This window comes from Zeugodacus cucurbitae, chromosome 2, assembly GCF_028554725.1.
Source record: "Zeugodacus cucurbitae isolate PBARC_wt_2022May chromosome 2, idZeuCucr1.2, whole genome shotgun sequence".
NCBI classification, from domain to species: Eukaryota; Metazoa; Arthropoda; class Insecta; order Diptera; family Tephritidae; genus Zeugodacus; species Zeugodacus cucurbitae.
Genome location: NC_071667.1, coordinates 81,977,708 through 81,998,333, shown reverse-complemented (window position 1 = coordinate 81,998,333; position 20,626 = coordinate 81,977,708). Strand labels below are relative to the sequence as shown.

At 36.3% G+C, this 20,626-nt stretch overlaps 1 protein-coding gene across 1 annotated transcript; it reads left to right on the top strand.

Moving 5' to 3' along the window:
* The first annotated feature begins 6,557 nt into the window (after positions 1 to 6,557).
* LOC105219971 (carcinine transporter) lies at positions 6,558 to 19,662 on the top strand. Its single transcript, XM_011196334.3, has 11 exons — positions 6,558 to 6,977; positions 9,401 to 9,821; positions 11,715 to 11,827; positions 14,787 to 14,949; positions 15,216 to 15,392; positions 17,088 to 17,237; positions 18,142 to 18,369; positions 18,532 to 18,659; positions 18,741 to 18,827; positions 18,898 to 19,232; positions 19,291 to 19,662. The coding sequence occupies exons 2-11, from the start codon at positions 9,511 to 9,513 to the stop codon at positions 19,384 to 19,386; spliced, it is 1,788 nt and encodes a 595-aa protein (XP_011194636.2). The 5' UTR covers positions 6,558 to 6,977; positions 9,401 to 9,510; the 3' UTR covers positions 19,387 to 19,662.
* Positions 19,663 to 20,626: the final 964 nt, after the last annotated feature.

The window sequence follows — 20,626 nt, the reverse complement described above, 5'->3', positions numbered from 1 at the left end:
TGCCCTACGTTCATTGTCTAATAAAATAAAAGCTGAAATAACATCTTTATTTTATTTATATTTTTCGGGTTTAATGAATTAATTTAAATTTATAATAATTAATTTTAAATTAGAAAATTCCACAAAAATTGTCTTGTTAATTTTGCCTCTGAATAAATAATGGCACAGCTGATTCGAACATTGATTTTGCTTATATTCGAATAGATGAAAATCTAATCAGATTCTGTGGCATCATTAAAAATTCGAATTGGTTTGCCATTCTAACAATAAAGCAAATCTGTCTTAGATTCCACAACAGCCCTGATAAATATTACTCTCTGCCATTCCTTTCCAGTCCTATGTGGTGGCCCGAAACTATTTATTACGCCTGCAAAGTCGTTCAATTTTACCTTCACCAGTTGCTTACTTCATTGCTTTACACAAAACTACAAGCCATAATGAAGAAACTGGTCTTGAATAATAGCCTGTGTTTGACACTTTTTGATATTATAGATTTAAAGTAATAGATAATATAATAAAAATTACCTCTCTTAATGTATTTTTCGGTATATGGTAGTCTGTAGGTGACTATACTGAGGCTATTATAAATACATAATAGAGATGTTATATCCACTGTTATGAGCTTTCACAAGAGCTTTGTTGTGAAGAACATAAACAAAGCTCGTAAGAAACTAAACCGCTTGATAAGTTATTTAAATTATAATCAAATCCAAACCATTAAAAAGCTGACTTTATTACAACACTAAACCATTATTTTAGGTGGATTACACGGTACACTTAAGAACTCGTACTCCAGTCTCTTTTGTCTTATGGAAAACCAGCCATAATCTCGCCGTTAAATGGCGTGATTTAATTCGGAAGCTTTTGAAATTAGTTATTACGGTAACTCATAGCCAAAAATGCTTATAATTTGTATTTTTTATTGTAAAACATGTAAATACGCGCTAAAAAGGAATTATGTATTCTCTAATATACATACATACATGTATTCAAGTGACTCAATTTATTCATAGAGACCTCAAATGTAATTTCGATTATTTAATGATAATGTTAGTTAACATTTCACGAAAATATCACGAGCTACCAAGATTCCGTTTTCAAAATGGGGGCTGATAATGTTGTGTGACCAACGGATAATTGTTGAAGTGTCCCAAATACCTAAATAAAAAATAAAAGAAATAATTGAATCTGAGCTACTAATACGGTGCTTAACTTAAGAGTAAGACGCAGTGCCATGCCTTTAAATTTCGCTCAGTGCACTGTGTGTGTGCTTGTGTGTGTAAGTATCTATGTCAAGTACCCTAGTAAATAGTCGTATGAATATGAGAGTATAATTTCAGAAGCATACTTATAAATATGCCCACATACTTATAACCATGCGCATGATGACCGACTAGCAGAAGAGTATAGAAGTGCATATATGCCCTGTAGAAATGTTTGTACTCAGATGGGAAATTATAGTGTTCTACTTTCTCATACTTATTTGGTTATAATTTTGGATCTTAAGCAAGAAGAGCGCTCTACTATGACTTTTTGGAACGCCGGAAGTTGATTTTTGTTAATTAAAGATTCAACTGAAATATACTAAGTACTGTGGTCTCCACTTTTATTTTCATAAACCGAATTTGGTACCCTTCCATATGACAGTCGCTCACTTCCTTGACTTCATTACAAGATCTCAAAGTAATATTAATAAAAAAATCAACAATCTCAAGACTTATTGGAGAATTTTTATAAAAAAAATCAATTCTTTTCTTATGGAAATTTCATTGGAAATCTCACTCTTCAATCCGACTAAATTTCTAACACTAAAAGTACCCACGAACCTCAAAAGTCTTACTTAGAGGGTCGCATCTGGCCGCATATAGTATATGGAATATGAAAACAAGTCGGTAAGCGCACTTTGGCAGATATGCCTACATATTTAACTGTCAAAGTACTTTCTTAAGTACCCGTGGACACTTTCATACACACTTAATATTTGCTTATCAATGATGCCGCCTATTATATATACTAAGCGTTGACTATATAATCATTTACCTTCACACACACACATGACTGCACTTACATGTGCATTATAATTTGTACATACTTGTATGTAAACCTCTGGCGAATTTTTAGTTTTTGCTTTTAAATTATTAAATTGCTTTTGTTTATTGTCATATTCCTCAGTCAATTGTCTTTCATAGGACTTTTTCTCTCCAACTTGACTGTTCGGTTATTTCTTAGTAACAAACTAAACGTGTGCGCAGTGAGATATTCGTTTGTGGATTTTCGGAAATCAAATAAATTTAATAAACAAAGCGTTTATATATTTTGTGATAGAAAGTATATTATGTGATATAAAGTTCCTAATTTTATGCATTTTAACGTGAACTTGTAGAGAGATTGTAGCATATTGCTATAAAATAATATATAATTTAAACTTTTCGTGGAGAAATAGAAAATATTACGGCCGAACGGAAAATAAATATTAATATATTAAAGGTAAAATATATATAAAATTTAATTATAGTGCCTGAAAGTAATTATACTACAGTGGATTAAACTTTCTAACCGTCTTCTAAGTTGTATTTCATATCGAGAGCAGTCTTATCGATGCCGAAGAAATGTTTCAATAAAAGGCGATTATAAAATTTTTTAAAATATAATATGTAATTTTCAGAGGAAATGGACAATCTAACGATAATAATGAATGAATAAATGCACAAGCTGTCAGCCTGAAGTACTAAGCAAGACAATCCTACATAAACTACAACGGTATTCCAGAACTCCTCCATTTAACAAAAAAACAAAATTTTATCCTTGCTTTGCTTTGATGTCCAAATCATCGGTGAACAAGAAATCATCTCCACTTGCTGATAATACTTTCATTCCCATGCTTATCACGAGATTGAGATCCCACTTGGATCTTTGTGTTGCTAAAAATCGTTTGAAGTGGGATTTCTTGTATGAAAAAAAGTTTTGAACCCATCACAAATACACTTGGGTTATTTTTTACATCCAGTTTCTTCCCTGGATGATGCTGTAGGCATGAGATACAAGCATTTTAGTCTGATTTTTTTTTTTAAGATCAGACATTCAAGAAGGAATTTGCAATAATTTTAACTCTTCCTTCTTCCTTCAAACAATTTGGCCAACTGGCATCCTACAATATTTGACAAGATTTTTAAAATTACCGTGTAAATAACCATCGGTTAAAACCACTACAATTACGGAAACTAAATCTTGCTGAAAGCTAGAGTATTCAGTAGATCTCTCGAAATTTAGATCATGCCGCAGGAAGATCAGGTTAGGTTACAAGGCTGTTCTCCATAGGGAAACACACGTAGACTATAAGAGACAATCCTTTGTGAAGCAAGTATCCCACTAGATTAAATATTAGGAGTCGACAAAGCGCCCTGGATCTACTACAAATCTGCACAAATTATTCACTTCTATATTCGCTATTTCGCGAGCTTTTTCAAAAAAGTGAAATCCGAGAAATATTTACATTCCACCCCATCCTCCTCCACACAGCTTCATCAGCTAATTTTTAACCTTACAGCGCGGATCCCAATGGGATAATGCTATAAACTTTACTGGGGGCCAAGAGCTCCTCCTCCCCTCCTGCGATTCACCTCAGGCCAGAAGGATCTTGCGACTGCGAAAATACTAGTGACTGACCAACGCTTGCCAAGCTCAGCTGAGGCCCTTCTAGTAGTAAACCACAATAGGACAACGGTGCTCATACATGTTTCCATGCTACTAATAATAAGATTGACCTTCCAATCTCAATAGCCTTACAATTTCCCGCGTATCAGCTATGGTCAGAACCCCAGACCAATCTAATAGAAAAGTATAACGACGCCTCTAATAAAGAGGAAGCTTGCGACTAAATAATTTTGGACTGTATTTAGCCTCAATAATACGGCTGCTTACGCCTGATGGTTGCTATGTAACCAGCGCTTGCCTAGATTACATAGAACCGAACAATCCAGTTCAGAACTGGCTTACTTACTTTCTTTGCGCATATATAAACACTATATCACATATAAGTTGTAGTAGTTTGTGATCTTTTAATCAGTTGGGGTGACTGACATTCATAATACTATATTGAAATATAAAGATTGGTATAAATATATAAATACTTATAGATGCATACGAAGCGAGTTCTATATTTATGAATGATCGATTAACTTTGTAGACTGTCATCTGCCTTTCTTTCGCTGCAATGAAGCGTTTATTTTCATAAATAAATTTCACCGCTTATCATTTTGTAATACTCATGGCTTGGGGCGCCTATCTCAGCATAAAATACATATATATATATACATTATTGTATGTTTATATAGCAAATATGTTTCTTATCTATACAACAGTAAGTGGCCCAGTGAGGACGTCATTAGCAATTATGACGTTATAAATAATTGCCCATACTTGTTTGATACCGGTCTACCATTGTGTAATTTGTCATAAAATAGACGCAATAAATCACGCCGCTTACACTAATTAACACCGTAATGAGAGTGTAATATTACAAACTTAGACGAATGCGTAAATATAAACTGTAATTATTTAATAAATTATATAAACAATCGTTAGCGTTAGTCCCCACTCAAGTGTAGTCAATAACTACGGGTTCGACAAGGCAATGTTACGAGTGTATCCGCAACAGATAATGTCTGAAGTGGCAACCCATGTGTATTAGAACTTACATTGCATCAGGTAATCTTCTATTGCGTAGTAGTTTTGATCGCTGTGCTCAAGCATTGGCATTTCTTATCTAAGGTCTAGACAAACAGTAATTACAATTGCATATATATGACTGCAACAATCTCTTCAGTCTCTACTATTTGCATTCGAGATGCGCTTGTGATTAAAATAGAAAAACATACTCAATGAAATACAAGATTTCAAATTCTAGAAAAGATTTATAATCCCTAATCTTTATATACTCTGTCAACACTGATAAAAACGCCTCCAAGAAACACGGAGTAATAATAGCACAACGGGTAAATAACCGAACATAAAACTCTATAGATATATATTATGCAAGTTCTATGAATTTAATTATGTTAGTTTGAGAGCAATAAAGTAATCTGACTAATTTAGGTTATAATATGATTTTAGGCCCTTCTATATAGTGGACTTATGGTTATTATGCTTGTATACTAAACTATTACTTGAAAGGCAAACAATGTTATGGTGGCACTAGAACTTGGCAGAACTTAAATTTTCGTTTGAAGTAGTACCCAAGAAGCTGATAGAGCTTTAAGAAAGCTACTAATCGAAAATGTACTGTTGTCAGATTAATAAATACATTGTGGAATATATTGATCGAATGTTCAAGTACTTTTCTATTGTTTTTCGTAAAATATTTTGAAAAATTTATGAAATAAAATTCATCATCTAAACAAAAACAAAATAAATCTCATTACCATGTAATGAGTGATAACACTTTATATGTAATCTGAATCATCAAAATATGTTTCAAGACTTATCATAAGCAATGCTCAATTTGATAGCGGAAGGTCGAGTCTTCTTATCTACACAAAACACTCGAAAACTAACATATCTTCAAACAAGTCGATATAAGTCCAGAACATGTTCCATAAAAAGAAAGAAAACCGGTTATATAGAATGAACATATGTCGCAAATCGTGAAATTCATGCCTTTCCAGTAAACTTTTTGAATACAAATTTGAAATTTAATGCGACAGTTGAATCACAAATAAAGCAATAAAAGTCTATAAGAATTATCAGAAAAAAAACACAAATTAAGTCTGATTACAATCAAGTGGGCGTCGTCTTAAATATACCTTATAAAATGCATATAAATTACCTGATTATTCCAGATATTATAGCTTGATGAACTTTATTACTTAAGTATGAGATGATGTAAGCGATAAGAGTATCAGAGAGTGTCGTCTTAAATGAATAGATTGGAGTTAGTGGCATTATCTACGAGAATTGCTATCTGATGCAAATACACGACTTGGCGCCAAGTATATAAATATTTAAGTTCATGCTTATTTGGTATGAATCCACCCACTTAATTGTTTAATAGTCCACTTCAAATTACCGACTAAACTTCTTGTAATAAAATGCGAGCACGTTTCTTCCACAGTTCAACATTTTTCGAATTCATGAATTGAAAGCGTGTTAGTTGATAATACAAAAGGCCATAATAGTTCCGTATTGCCAAACTGCTTATAAGCGAATAAGTTTCTAGTTTCTTCCCTATTTATGGCCCCAACGGCTATTTTTAATAAGCACAAGTAGTAATTGAGTTTTTGTTTTTTACTTGAAACAGGTGAATTTCTACCTCATTTGTATACGAATAGAAGTAATAATTGCGACTGATAACTTACTACCATAGGCACTCGCATTCTCCACGCAGAGCGATAGTAAAACAATTAAATTTGCTTATCAGCAACGCTTTCTATTTATCATCACCATTAACTGTGCCAACAACACTTTATTTACACGACTGCCTTTGTGTTAATTTGATTTTAATTCTTGACAATGCTATTTTAATGTCAGATTAAATTTAACGCCCAACGAAACAAGATCTCTAAATCTCGGTGAAATACACTTTAATTAGCATGTAGTTGAGCGTTAAATTAGAGCAACGCATTCTAACGAAATAACTGTGTTAATAATATTTATATGCTGGGGAAGCAACGTTGCTGCATTTAATAGTTGTTCATAATTATAAATTATATCACTAATTGCAGAGTTGTTGTAATAGATTATTGGCGGCGAAGATAAGTGATAAGTGAATGGTCATTTAGTTCCTTTTAAATGTGATATTGTGATGAAATAGTTTTTAAAGTGAACGTGAAAAGTTTTGTTCAATCTACTGACGGGTTTCCTTGGAGTATTTAGTTCCATTAATAGAAATCGGCAAACAACGTCTCTAAATTAATTAACGTGTTAATATATTCGTAAACTCCTTTTACACCGAAAGTGTCGCAATCAAAAAACCCGAAAAGGTAGCTTTAATCACACACTAAAGTTATTTAAAATAAATTAAATTCAATTAAATATTAAAATTTTTAAACAACCTTGTATATCCACAATGGATGAAAATTTTAACACTGCAAAGCTTTACCTAAATCTGTGAAACTTTAAATAATAAACAATTTTTGTCTGTGGAAGCGAACCAGAAAGTGAAACACTCGAAAACTGCACGAAAAAATATGTGATGAAATCAGAATGGTATCCCTAGACCTCAACAGTTAAAGTGAAATAATTTGTCCTTTGTACTTCAGCTCTGTAAATCAGTAAATCAGCTCAGTTCTCGGAGGTGTGATTTTCGGAAAATATATCTGTAATAAAAATAATCCTTCTAATTTATACTTTTATAAACATTCAAATTGTTTCGATAACTTTACTTCTATTTTATTATCAAATTTTTTGTTGTACTTAAAATATGAAACTTTGTAAATATTCTTAAAATAATGTCAACAAATTTACAAATTTTGAAATTTTTAATTTCCCTGAATATAAAAGCTATACATTCAGATACAGCGCAAAAGCTTTGAAATTTATACTTAACAGTGTTTATAGAAATAAATATATCCGTGATCCAATAACATCTCTATTTTATGTAAAATAATGCTACCCCTTTCGAATTTTCTGAGCACCTTTTCTCCCAATGTTTGTTTCATGCAATCCTCTTTATTGTTATTTATTTTAATTTTGTACAAATTATTCTTTTCTTCTTTTTCTTCTGAGGAACTATAAACATAATATTTATAATGTTTTGGAAATCTTAAGGGATTACTTGGGGTTTTAATCCTTTAATCTGGACCTATTTTTAACAATTTGCTTTTTTTTTCTAAAAATTACACATTTTGTTCATTTTATGTATCGCCTTTTAGTCAATACTTTGTATTGTCTTAAAGATAAATTTATTGAAGTATTACTAAAATTAAAAAAAAAAAATTGTAAAATATGCGATCATCGTTTTTCATCTGAAATAAATATAAAGGTCTTTGTATAGTTATAACCTTACATTTAAACTTGAATGAAAGAAAAAAATGTAAATTGGAAAACAGGAAAAAAACTCGCGTCATTTGTTATACTCTCGCAACAAGTTTCTAAGAGGGTATAATAGAATACAACTAAACAAGTTAAATATAGAGTTATATATACCAAATTGATCAGGGTGAAGACTAGATTTGAAATACGGATGTCTGTCTGTTCGTCCAACTAATTTCAACTAAATTAGGCTTATAACTTTTCTTTGGCATCCCAATGGAATACTTTGAAAATAGGCGAAATCGATTCACAACCACGCCTACTCTCATCATACTATAGTTTTGAATCCATCTTATTTGTTCACTTTAGAATATATATATATATGTTCGGCACCAGTAAAGAAATCGGAACAAAACTTTGCGCAAATACTTTATTTCTAGTGTGGCATAGTCTGTATAAAATTGGACTATAACTTTATAAAACCCCAGATATCGAACATGATAATGATTTTTTATTGAAAGCATCGGTGAATCTCTTAGATATCCTAAAGAATTTTAAAGTCAATACTCTTAAATTAAGTGAGCGTGTAGTTTTGGATATAAGGTAGCTTAGTGGCAAAAATAATTGAAATCGGTTCAGGAATTATCCCAGCTTCCATATACCATAAATAATGATTTTCGTTATTCTTTATGAGAAAAATATAAAGTCTGTATAGGTTCTAGACCTTTAGGTTGTAAACCTCTGCTTCAGGAAAAAGCTTAAAAACTTGAAAACACTGAAAATACGGTCTGTGTAGCACACGATTCTTCTAATCTTGTAAAAGTTGTTTTCGAAATATCGCTAAACAAAACCATTGCACCATTTCAATGAATTCTAAACTTCAATGGCAAATTTGTAATTATAAAGACAATCTTTCGCCAAGCAATATGGTACATATATCTAGTAATCTCAATTAGCATTTATGTCTTGACTCAATCATTTTATTAAAATTGTAATAAAATAAAATTGCACTTATTCTTAATTATCGCCTGCCATAATTTAAGATATAGTTATTACAAGTGAAAATTAAAAAAAAAAGCTTGGGGCCATTAAAACATTATATACTGTATGCCCTTATAAAGATTTGAGTGCCCATCTTATGATGTTAGAAGAATAAAAAGTCATCATAAAATCTAATTCGATTATTTTTTTCAAGTAATAACAATTAAAAAGAACCTTTGCATACTTATATATAAGCCTAATAAATTAATAAAGCGCTTCACTTTATTGCGCATTTCTTCGCTTCATTGCTTCATTATGACACTTTTGTCTGCATTAGGACTTTAATATGAACACTTAAAGTGCAGCACTAAATCTTTATTTCACCTCGCTTATCGAAGTCATTTAATCCTTATGCAAGTATTTCTACATAATATTTCATATTTCTCTACAGAACTCCATTGTCTCTTGCTGCAGCACAACGCTTATCTACCGTGAAGACACCAAATTTCAAGTGATACTCATAAATAATTAGATGCACACACACTCCACCACTCATAAACAATGTTGAATGAAGAAAAGAATGGCGTCGTCTACAAACAAACCGTCTCAAAGGTGGAGGAAGCAGAGGCGAACGAGTTCGATGAGTCAGAAGCGAATGATCCCTTCCAGAAGATCATGGAACGCGTCGGCAATCACGGACGCTTCCAGCTCATCTACAACATGACATTCGTGCTGGCTTTGGCCGCCGCCGGCTCGATGGTGTACATGAATATCATATTGGCACTCGACATACCGGAGCACTGGTGCACGGTACCGGGGCAGGAGCACACCAACTACACGCTGGATGAGTGGCGGCGTATTACATTGCCAACGTAAGTATGCGCATAGTAATGGGAGCGCTATGCAAATTGATGAATGCACAAAGACTCGTTTGTGTATGTGAGGGAGGAAATTTTGCACATAAGGGGTGTCCTTAAGTGCATAGAAGGATTATTTTACATAAATATTTTTTTTAATAATAATCTGAATCTTTAAATTAATTTCAATTGATTAATTTGCTAAAAAAATATTTTACAATATTTATACTCACTCAAGTATTAATTATGCACCACCCTTATGCATCTTAGTAACGGGTGATTTTTTTGAGGTTAGGATTTTCATGCATTAGTATTTGACAGATCACGTGGGATTTCAGACATGGTGTCAAAGAGAAAGATGCTCAGTATGCTTTGACATTTCATCATGAATAGACTTACTAACGAGCAACGCTTGCAAATCATTGAATTTTATTACCAAAATCAGTGTTCGGTTCGAAATGTGTTTCGCGCTTTACGTCCGATTTATGGTCTACATAATCGACCAAGTGAGCAAACAATTAATGCGATTGTGACCAAGTTTCGCACTCAGTTTACTTTATTGGACATTAAACCAACCACACGAATGCGTACAGTGCGTACAGAAGAGAATATTGCGTCTGTTTCTGAGAGTGTGGCTGAAGACCGTGAAATGTCGATTCGTCGCCGTTCGCAGCAATTGGGTTTGTGTTATTCGACCACATGGAAGATTTTACGCAAAGATCTTGGTGTAAAACCGTATAAAATACAGCTCGTGCAAGAACTGAAGCCGAACGATCTGCCACAACGTCGAATGTTCAGTGAATGGGCCCTAGAAAAGTTGGCAGAAAATCCGCTTTTTTATCGACAAATTTTGTTCAGCGATGAGGCTCATTTCTGGTTGAATGGCTACGTAAATAAGCAAAATTGCCGCATTTGGGGTGAAGAGCAACCAGAAGCCGTTCAAGAACTGCCCATGCATCCCGAAAAATGCACTGTTTGGTGTGGTTTGTACGCTGGTGGAATCATTGGACCGTATTTTTTCAAAGATGCTGTTGGACGCAACGTTACGGTGAATGGCGATCGCTATCGTTCGATGCTAACAAACTTTTTGTTGCCAAAAATGGAAGAACTGAACTTGGTTGACATGTGGTTTCAACAAGATGGCGCTACATGCCACACAGCTCGCGATTCTATGGCCATTTTGAGGGAAAACTTCGGAGAACAATTCATCTCAAGAAATGGACCCGTAAGTTGGCCACCAAGATCATGCGATTTAACGCCTTTAGACTATTTTTTGTGGGGCTACGTCAAGTCTAAAGTCTACAGAAATAAGCCAGCAACTATTCCAGCTTTGGAAGACAACATTTCCGAAGAAATTCGGGCTATTCCGGCCGAAATGCTCGAAAAAGTTGCCCAAAATTGGACTTTCCGAATGGACCACCTAAGACGCAGCCGCGGTCAACATTTAAATGAAATTATCTTCAAAAAGTAAATGTCATGAACCAATCTAACGTTTCAAATAAAATTGCATAACGTTGCAAATTTTATGCGTTTTTTTTTTTAAAAAAAGTTATCAAGCTCTTAAAAAATCACCCTTTATATATGTAATGTGCGCATGTGTGCAAACATTTTTCATTTCGTAAGAGAATCACTCTTTATTTGCATAAGAACAAGGTGAGTTGGTACGCCAACAATTGGCAGCTGTTCATCTGTTCATTGTTGACTTTTCACCGTTATTCATTGAACCGGCGAGTGCGCGGTTAGACTGCGTTATTTTATTTCATTTCATTCCATTTTATTCCACCTAATAAGTCGCTCCCATGGTGGAAATTAAAATTTAAACTCAATTCTTTTATTTGTATTTGCATTTCTGCTGCCACCGACACCAACACATGCCAATCACATGCACACGCTCGTACATACATACAGGCAGAAGGATAATCGCGGCACCAGCAAGCACAGCAACTGCGAGATGTATAATGCAAATTTCACGGAAATCGACGATTGGCTGCACTGGAATAAAACCAAGTCAAATGTAACAGGTGAGTAATAGCTGCGAGCTATGCAAGTAAACTCATATCGTACACCTGCATACCGTTACCTTTGAACTCTTAAACACCGCCATGTCAATATGTGAATCTACATACCGTGCATACATATGTACATATGTAATCAAAGAAAACAATCAAGCATTCCATCATATGCCACTAAACTCAAACAATGTTATGTATGTGATATAACAGTGCGTACATTAGAGATATCTGAGCTTTTACATGAATTTTTGGGTGCTGCTCAACGATAAGCTATGTATATTCAAGCAGTTTGCGAGTCTTGTGGTCTTGAAAGGTTAGGTTTGTTTGGAGATCGCCAAAATGGATATAACTCTTGGACTATTAGTTAGTATAGACAGAGCTTTGAGAATCCAGCGAAACTCTTATTGTATCGACAACACGCCCTGAACCCAACACTAATCTACTCAGACACTTTTCCTCAATAGATCACCTAAATGTCTGCAGATGAGAGATTCATGGATCCAACAATCCAAAAGAAAACGTTGAAATGATTCCACATACTCTTCTTTTAAGCATCCTCTTGGAACTGTCTATCTGCGAATAGTTCTTCATTGCTGGGATTGCATCGAAGTAGAAGATTTTTGAAGGTTTAAAATCGTTCCACAATTATTGAATACGATCAACTTTATTTCGGTTCAAAGTTCATTTTAAAAGTATCTTGAAGATATTCTTTATACTTAAGTAGCGGAAGGTACTCCATATGATCACAGAAAACTCGCTTTATATGTTATTAGATGATCAACTTTATAAACGACGCCTGCTCAATATTTCAACACTTCAGATACATGAGAACCACTTATGGATGGATTCAATACATTTTAGTTTCAAAAGATATGTCCTTTTTGCAAAACCAATTTCGAGTTGAGATCTCTAAAGGAAGGCTTGTGAAAAAATTTTTTGGTTAAACACTTTATGCGTCAAGCTTGAATTTTCCATTCTCGAGACTCAAATACGCGCTCCATCAGCCGATTAGTGTAACATAATAAATTCGACTTGGACCTTTATTCTAGCAATTCACTCCTCTCCGAAACATGATAGAGAAACTCTGAAACCCAGCTTAAATGACACGACTTCTACTCACTAATCTTGTTAAAAATCACTACTTGTTTCTACGTTACCTCTTTAAAGCACTGTTACACTTTCTCTACTCTGGTTGTTATCCTTTTGCAAATTCGTTTATTTCGCATTCAAGCTTCCAACTTTCCCATACATTTTTTATCACGTTGTAACTCGCTTTCACACATATTTCTACAATCGTTTGTGATTTTTTTTGGCCATTCACACATTGACCGTCTAACAGCTACGGCAAATTGATTTATAGTCTGCGTGGAGAGAAAGAAAAGCTTCTATGGCTGTTTGAGCGAGAAAAAAATGGATTTGACTTGTGGCGATGAGCGAAAATTTGCATCCATAAAATACGAGTGGAACAAGCTGTAGTTTGCTTAACAAAACAACACGAGTTTGCAAAACGCTGCTTAATTTATAGGGTCCGATTTGAAGAGAGAAAGGAATGAGTTTGAAGATAGTGCGCTGAAGTTGAAACATGACCGAGAACGAAGAGTGCGAAACGAAAACCATATTTGGTTTGGTCTGAGATACGATAGTGTGTTTTTTGAGAGCGCATAATTTAAGGTCGCTTAGAGAGTAAGGATTCCAAAAAGCTTTAAAGCTCTTGTTAACTGAAATCACTAATATCAATAGCAAATACAATTCTGAAGAGATTTTGAGAACGCTGAAAAGCTTGGAATCAAAACTCTGTTATTCAGGACTCATCAACTGAATCAGATAGTGGTGAAACGAACTCTCACCTTCGGTAAATAATATCTTAAACCGCCTCTCTCTTTTCTAATTGTTGATTATACTTAATACTGATGATCTAAGCGTAATAATACCTAAAGCAAAGATATAATGTACAGATATTCACTTGTAAGCCCTCCAATAACAAATTAAGCCTTTTAAACTTTAGCATTATCAATAAAGCGTCGCACTAAAGCTCGCATAGCATGCTGTGCTAGTAGTTCTCCGAAAATTTCAACATTAAAATTCAAAAACTTGTTACTTGCCAGAGCGATAATTTTCTGCAAATCGCACAAATAAATATTTCTTCGAGAATTGTGAAAATTGCGAAAACTTATATCCGAATGGCACACACATATAATTGAAGAAAGCATAAAAGGGAGAGCAAAAGTGCAATGCACGTAATAAAAACTAAATCAATGAGCAGGCAGCAGCATGAATGAACGGAGATGGTGCAAGGAGTGAGGCAGGACATCTTACGCATACGCTTGAAGAGAAGAGGAGACAAGACACGGCGGACGGCAAAGTAACTTTTCCGTTTGCTCGGGCATAACTTTTTACAACTTTGCACTTTAATGCGTTTCACTTACAACAGCGATGCGATTTCATTTCACTTCCACTTCTACTACAACAACAAACAACAACCACTTACACTTACAATTCAACGTACGCTTCAACTCTCCGCAATCGAGAAACTTGGCCTCGGTTACTACGTTTCATTGAATTTCATTTTGGTTTCAATATATTTCGTTTCGCTTCTTTTGTGGTCTGCTCGAGTTGAGTTTAGTTTTGTTTAGATTTGTTGCGCAGCTTCTTGAATCGGAATCGGTTTGCGTTGCCTTAATTTTGTTGTAATATTATTGTAATCTGAGAGCAGAAACTAACAAACAGTTGCAAGCATTTGGTAAACGGTAGTTGTAGGGACGCAGACGCAGCGGCTTTCCCCGGAGACAGCCATTCTAACGCCTCCACGCACTTACATACATATTCATCTGTGCTCATAATTCTCAATGCATTCTTACATCCGGCTCACACTTCCACCGCCTCTCATACATCTCATCTATTTGTTGTTGATTGTTGCCATTTGCTGCGTCACTTATGCTTCTTTCCTACTCTCGCTTCCGTCTTGCAGGCTGCCAACATGGTTGGAGCTACGATCGGACGTGGTATGAGGCCACCATACCAAGCAAGGAGAACTGGGTGTGCGCCAAGGATTTGTATGTGACGAACACATTTGTGGTGGCACGTGTGACAGAAGTCATCGGATCATTTGTGCTGGGACAAACGGGTGACGTGTAAGTGCAGCCATACTCTCTCTATAGTATAAGCGCGCCGTTTGGTCCACTGGCCGTTGGCCACAGTTGGCTTAAATAGAAATTTACTGTTAAGCTGTGTAACGCGACAGCAGGCGGATAATTGAAAATGTTTTTACGCTGACGCAGTTCGCTCGACTCAACAGCAACTGCTTAAATCCTGCGTTCGCTTTACATTGTTTGCTCTTACAGTGACTATCGTGTTTCTTAGCTCTCTTTTTAATTTGTTTTCTCTTTTCTTTATTTAGTTTCGGACGCCGCATTGTCTACTACATCAGCATTGCTTTCTGCGCAGTGGGACGATCATGCTCCATTATAACCACCAATATCTACTATGTGTTCCTCTTCTGCACGGGATTAACTGGTTTTGCGGTGAATAGTTTGTTTCAGTCGCCACAGATTGTTGGCATGGAGATATCGAGAGAGTAAGTGTAGCAATAAAACGGCAAACACATTGTCAAACACTTAATTAAATACCGTAAATGTTGTGTGGGCATCATTTGTCGAGCATATGCATGCATACATCTATTGCCTGTGTAGAGTGTAGGCCCTTATTAGAAGAGTAAAAATAGCAAAGGTAGGAACTTTTATTGAAGTTTGGTTGTAGTTCGTTATGTTATTATTATACCAGGTAGATAATTATGATTCTAGCTGTACTCGGTGACAATAAATTTGTTCTTAAATCATACTCGAGCTCTCCAACTATCATAAGACTGGCTCATCTTTGTAAATCTATTTATTGTGAAAACTTGATATTCCATTGATAGTGCCTTACTCTGAGGTAATAAACCAAGCAAGCTTTTGAACAGGAGTATCTAGAAAGTTTATGCCTACAATAAATAGGTCTTCGTGACCCCGATAGCTCGAGTCAACGGGTTATAGTGAGTTATATTATATTAACTAAATACTGACAAAATATTTCTCAAAACCGTGGATCCATGAAAATTTCCTGAAAACCAATCATTACTTAACAGTTTGGGGTTGAATGATCAATCAATCGTTGTTTTAATTCGATTACCTCAAGGAACTTCTGTCTTCTCTCCAACCGCATTTTGGATTTTGTCTTTTTGCCAATCAACTTCCTAGAGAATATTCAGGTGGAAGTGTTGGATGTTCAATTCCTGATAAAAGTCAAGTCAATTTTTCGACCTTTGAAATCTTATATAGAGCGTTTAATCCGTTATTAATTAGAAGAAGGCCCGGAGTCGATTCAAGGCAGAGAACTTCATCTAATAAGGTGTTTATTGTGGAACTGAGAAGTCAGGAATAAGAAAACAGTGCCATACCAGGGAGTGAATACGAATATTTAATGTAAAATGAAAGCCATTTTGTTCTAGCATATTTGAGGTAAATCCGCTTCTGAAAGGTGAGCAATTTAGCATCGATGTTGCCTAACTCACAAATCATTAAATTATATGTTGGAAGTGACTGATTCTTCGACTCGATATTTGGAATATACCAGACATCAATTCGTATACCTCAAGAAAGAACTGTCTTCTCTCCACCTGTTTTCTTTGTTTCCTTAAGTTAAGTATTTTCCAAGTACGCATAGCTTATGTAGAACCCATTAATAGATTATAAACTGGAAGGAAGGAGTGAGTCTATTGATTATAATTGGAAGGAAGTCGATTGAACAATCTAAGCATAGTTGGACAGTAAGGATGTGTCGTAAAATTGGCAATCAAACTCTGCTAAAGGTAGCAAAGCATCCACGGAAGCTGAAAGACATTATGTCATACTCTCTCTCACACTCCCTCTCTCTATCTGTAATGCTCTGATTATACTAATAAAATTTTATGCCGATATTAGCATATATTAAATTTATCAATTCGATTTCATTAGAGAGTATGCTCTTTTAAGCTGAAGAGAATTGAAAATACTAATGAAGAGCAAACACAAACGATTATTTTTACTAAGAGCTAGTACAGGATTAAGCAGCAACCAAATCTTGTCAGTTGTTATTAGAACGACCAACAAGTTTTAACATGCTTGTGGGGACTCACGAACTAGTTAGTACACCTGTGAGCACTTTAAATTGCGCCCACTCGAAGACTTCCTCTCAAGCAAAGCTACACTAACATTGTATTTGATTTTAACTTGTTTTCATATCTTTCTTGCAGACAAGACCGCAGCATCATTGCCATCTACCAGAGTGTTGGCTGGTCCATTGGCACAACGCTGATGCCGTTGCTCTTCTGGTGGCTACGTGATTGGGCTACCTTTATGTGGCTAACAACCATACCGACTGCAATAGTTTTAATTTTCTTCAAGTACGTATGCACACCAACACATACACTTACATATACATACAAAATACCGTTACACGATGAGTACTGTAAGTGCAACAACAACAATAGTAACTACAACCTGTACAAAAACGCATATTGAATTCTAGGAGCAGCACTAAATGTACCGCTACAGTTTAACTGTAGAAGCATGAAAGTCGCTCATACGACGTGACGTACAATACGATAGCGCACCGTTATATGAATGCATGTGTACTTGTGTGGCTTTGCGTACAGTGGAAAGGCGGGCAGCAGCAAATGAAGCGGCAGCTACTCGCGCATTCAAACGGTCATTCATTCATTCACTCAATCCATTTGCACGGCTTTCGTTGTGAGTGGCCGAGTTTTAGTGTGTGTGTTTGTCTCACTGACTGTGTATTAGTGTAGCAACTCTGCAGCGATTTGCCAGTGGGACTGGCGATTTGTACGCTTTCAAATCGATTTCGTTTGTGAATTTCACTCGAGCGCATCGCATCACATCACATCACAGCACATCACTTCGGATGGCCGGTGAGCGCTGCGCTGCCACGGGATCCAATCAAACTCATTCAATTGTTTCAATTTCACGTGCTGCCGCCACGCCACGCTACGATACACGTTCAGCTTTTCAGCGCTCCTCTCCTCTCCAGCAAACGCTTCTAAACACACTTGTCCATCAGACGGACGGACGGACAACGAACTGAAATGAAATGAAATTTACAAGAGTTTTTATGGTTATGCCGCCAATCTACACTCCCCGAGCTACAACATTGTGTTGTTGTGCAGCACATGAAGATTGCATTTTTGTTGTTGCTCTTACAATTTCTCGCAACTAGAACACTTTTACCCGTGCCATACATATCGAAGTAGTAGTACTATACAGTCTCTCTAAATTCAATTCTCCACGCAGATATGTCATTGAGTCGCCACGTTGGTTGATTAGCAAGCACCGTTACGGTGAGGCGATCACGCAATTTAAGAAAATTGCAAGAATTAATGGCCGCCAATTCGACATGACGGAGAAGGAGCTGGCAGAGATGTACACAAAACGGCAGGCGGACGAACCGATATACGGCATGGCGTCACTGTTCAGCGGCTGGCATCTGACACGGAACACAATCATTATGGGCTTCAGTTGGTAGGTCAGCAAAAAGAAAAGGCTACGAGCGATTTTTCACTATTCACTTTAGTTGCGCTAGTTGTGGCAGCCGCACATTTGTGGATCACCAAAGCACATTTGTGTGGCGCAATTTAAAGTCGCTGGAGAGCGCTTTCAAGTAATTCACGTTCTTATTTTCAGGTGTGTTGTCGCAGCGTCTTACTTTACGCTAGTACTCATCAGCACACGCATGGGTGGCAATCCCTTTCTGAATTTTCTGCTACAAAGCGTGGTGGAAATACCCGCCTATATGATAGGTCGTTACCTTGGTGAGAAAGCAGCTTACGAGAAACAGCGAGCAGCGATATCAAGTAGAAACAATAAATATATGTGCTCTTAATTACTTCTAGGTGATACTTACGGACGTCGCTTTACGAATTCTTCTTCTTTCATCGTCTCATTCTTCGCCTGCATACCGTTAATCATACTGGCATCAGGTAAAGTCAAACTCACACGGTCAGGTGCTTGTAGAAATCACACTTCTCATAATTTTCATAACCGTTTCAGATATCAAGCATGAGATGACCATGGTGTGGCTGGCCACATTCATCAAGTTCCTTAACGCGATCACTTTCTTCACAGTGAATCTGCAGAGTATGGAAATCTATCCGACTTGCATGCGTCAGACGGGCATCGCGCTGGGCACGATACTCGCCAACGCTTTTGGCGTACTGGCGCCATATCTCGTCTACCTGGGCACGACTGTGGACATAAGAGCGCCCTACTACATTCTGGGTGTACTGTTCTTTATGGGCGGCATTGGGGCATTGTTTCTGCCCGAGACGCTGCACAAGAAATTGCCCGACACATTGGAGGAGGCGCGACACTTTGGCAAGCATGACGTAAGCGACATGTAAATTGTTATGAATATTACGTAATCAGTAAAATTTGTTTTTACAGAAATTCTTCAGCTTACCAAAGGCGCCACCAAAAGTGGAGACTACGCGACCCACTGCGGAGGAGGTACATCTCAATCAAAGCAAATTTGCTCCGTGAAATTAAGCAATCAAATTTTGGCTGTTATTGTTGTTACGTATGGGGAGTATAAAAGTATATTTTTAGACAATTTTACAGTATTTTCACCACGTGAAATTAGTTTTTGTATGACATGAAGAGAATTGTATGTTTTGTGTGCTTTAAGCTGAACTTATTCCTGTTATATATTTATGTACAAGTGAGCTTTGCATTTAAGTATTGAATAATTTTGAATATTGGAAAATAAATAATTGAAAAATGTCACCTAAGTGAAAACGATATTAACAGAAAGTAAAATGGTTTTATTAAAAGATATGAGAATTGTCAGGGCAATTATTGGAGACTAGAAAATACCAGCGTCTCAACTCTCTTGTTTACATAGAGAAGCAACAATAAAGTTAGCGAGTTGAATTCCATATAAGACAGTGCGAATACCTCGTTATAGTAGTATAACCGCTATCTTTAACGCAACCAATTTTGGTTTTACACATTTAAGACCAGTTTTACTATTGTGAATAGCTCAAATAGGAGGATGGAGTCATATGTACGAGTTCACGTAAGTGAGGAAAGCTTCTGACTGCCATTCACTTGAGAGTGCCCATGGACGAATCTTTTGCATGTGGCTCAAGCAGCTCACGACTTCCAGTCTTAGACCAAGTATCCTCTGGGTAGCCAACAGACATCCGTTTGGAGACGAGCTAAAGTGAGAAGGCGAATTCCGCTTATGCGGTTGTGCGTTGGGTTTGGGACCCACCACATAAAAACGAATAATCAATGAATAGGCCTCTCTCGACGACCAAAAACTAAACTCTACAAGTCCCTCATCATTCCTGTCCTACTTTATGGTGCAGAAACGTAGACGATGTCAACATCCGATCAGACGGCACTAGAAGTTTTCGAGAGAAAGGTTTTGCGGAAGGTTTATGATCCCTTAAACATTGGCAACGGCGAATACCACTGACGATGGAATGATGAGCTGTATGTGTTATTCGACGACATAGACATAGTCCAGCGAATAAAAGGACAGCGGCTACGCTGGCCAAGTCATGTTGTTCGAATGGACGAAAGTGTCCCAGCTCTGAAAGTTTTCGATGCAGTACCCGCTGGTGGAAGTCGAGGAAGAGAGAGGCCTCCAGTCCGATGGAACCGCGTAAGCGGTGTCTACGACAGTCAAGAAGAAGAATAGCTCAAATTCTATTTTATTGCAGAAAAGTTTTTCGGATGACTGAAACCAACAGTAAACGAATTGCAGAAGGATGTC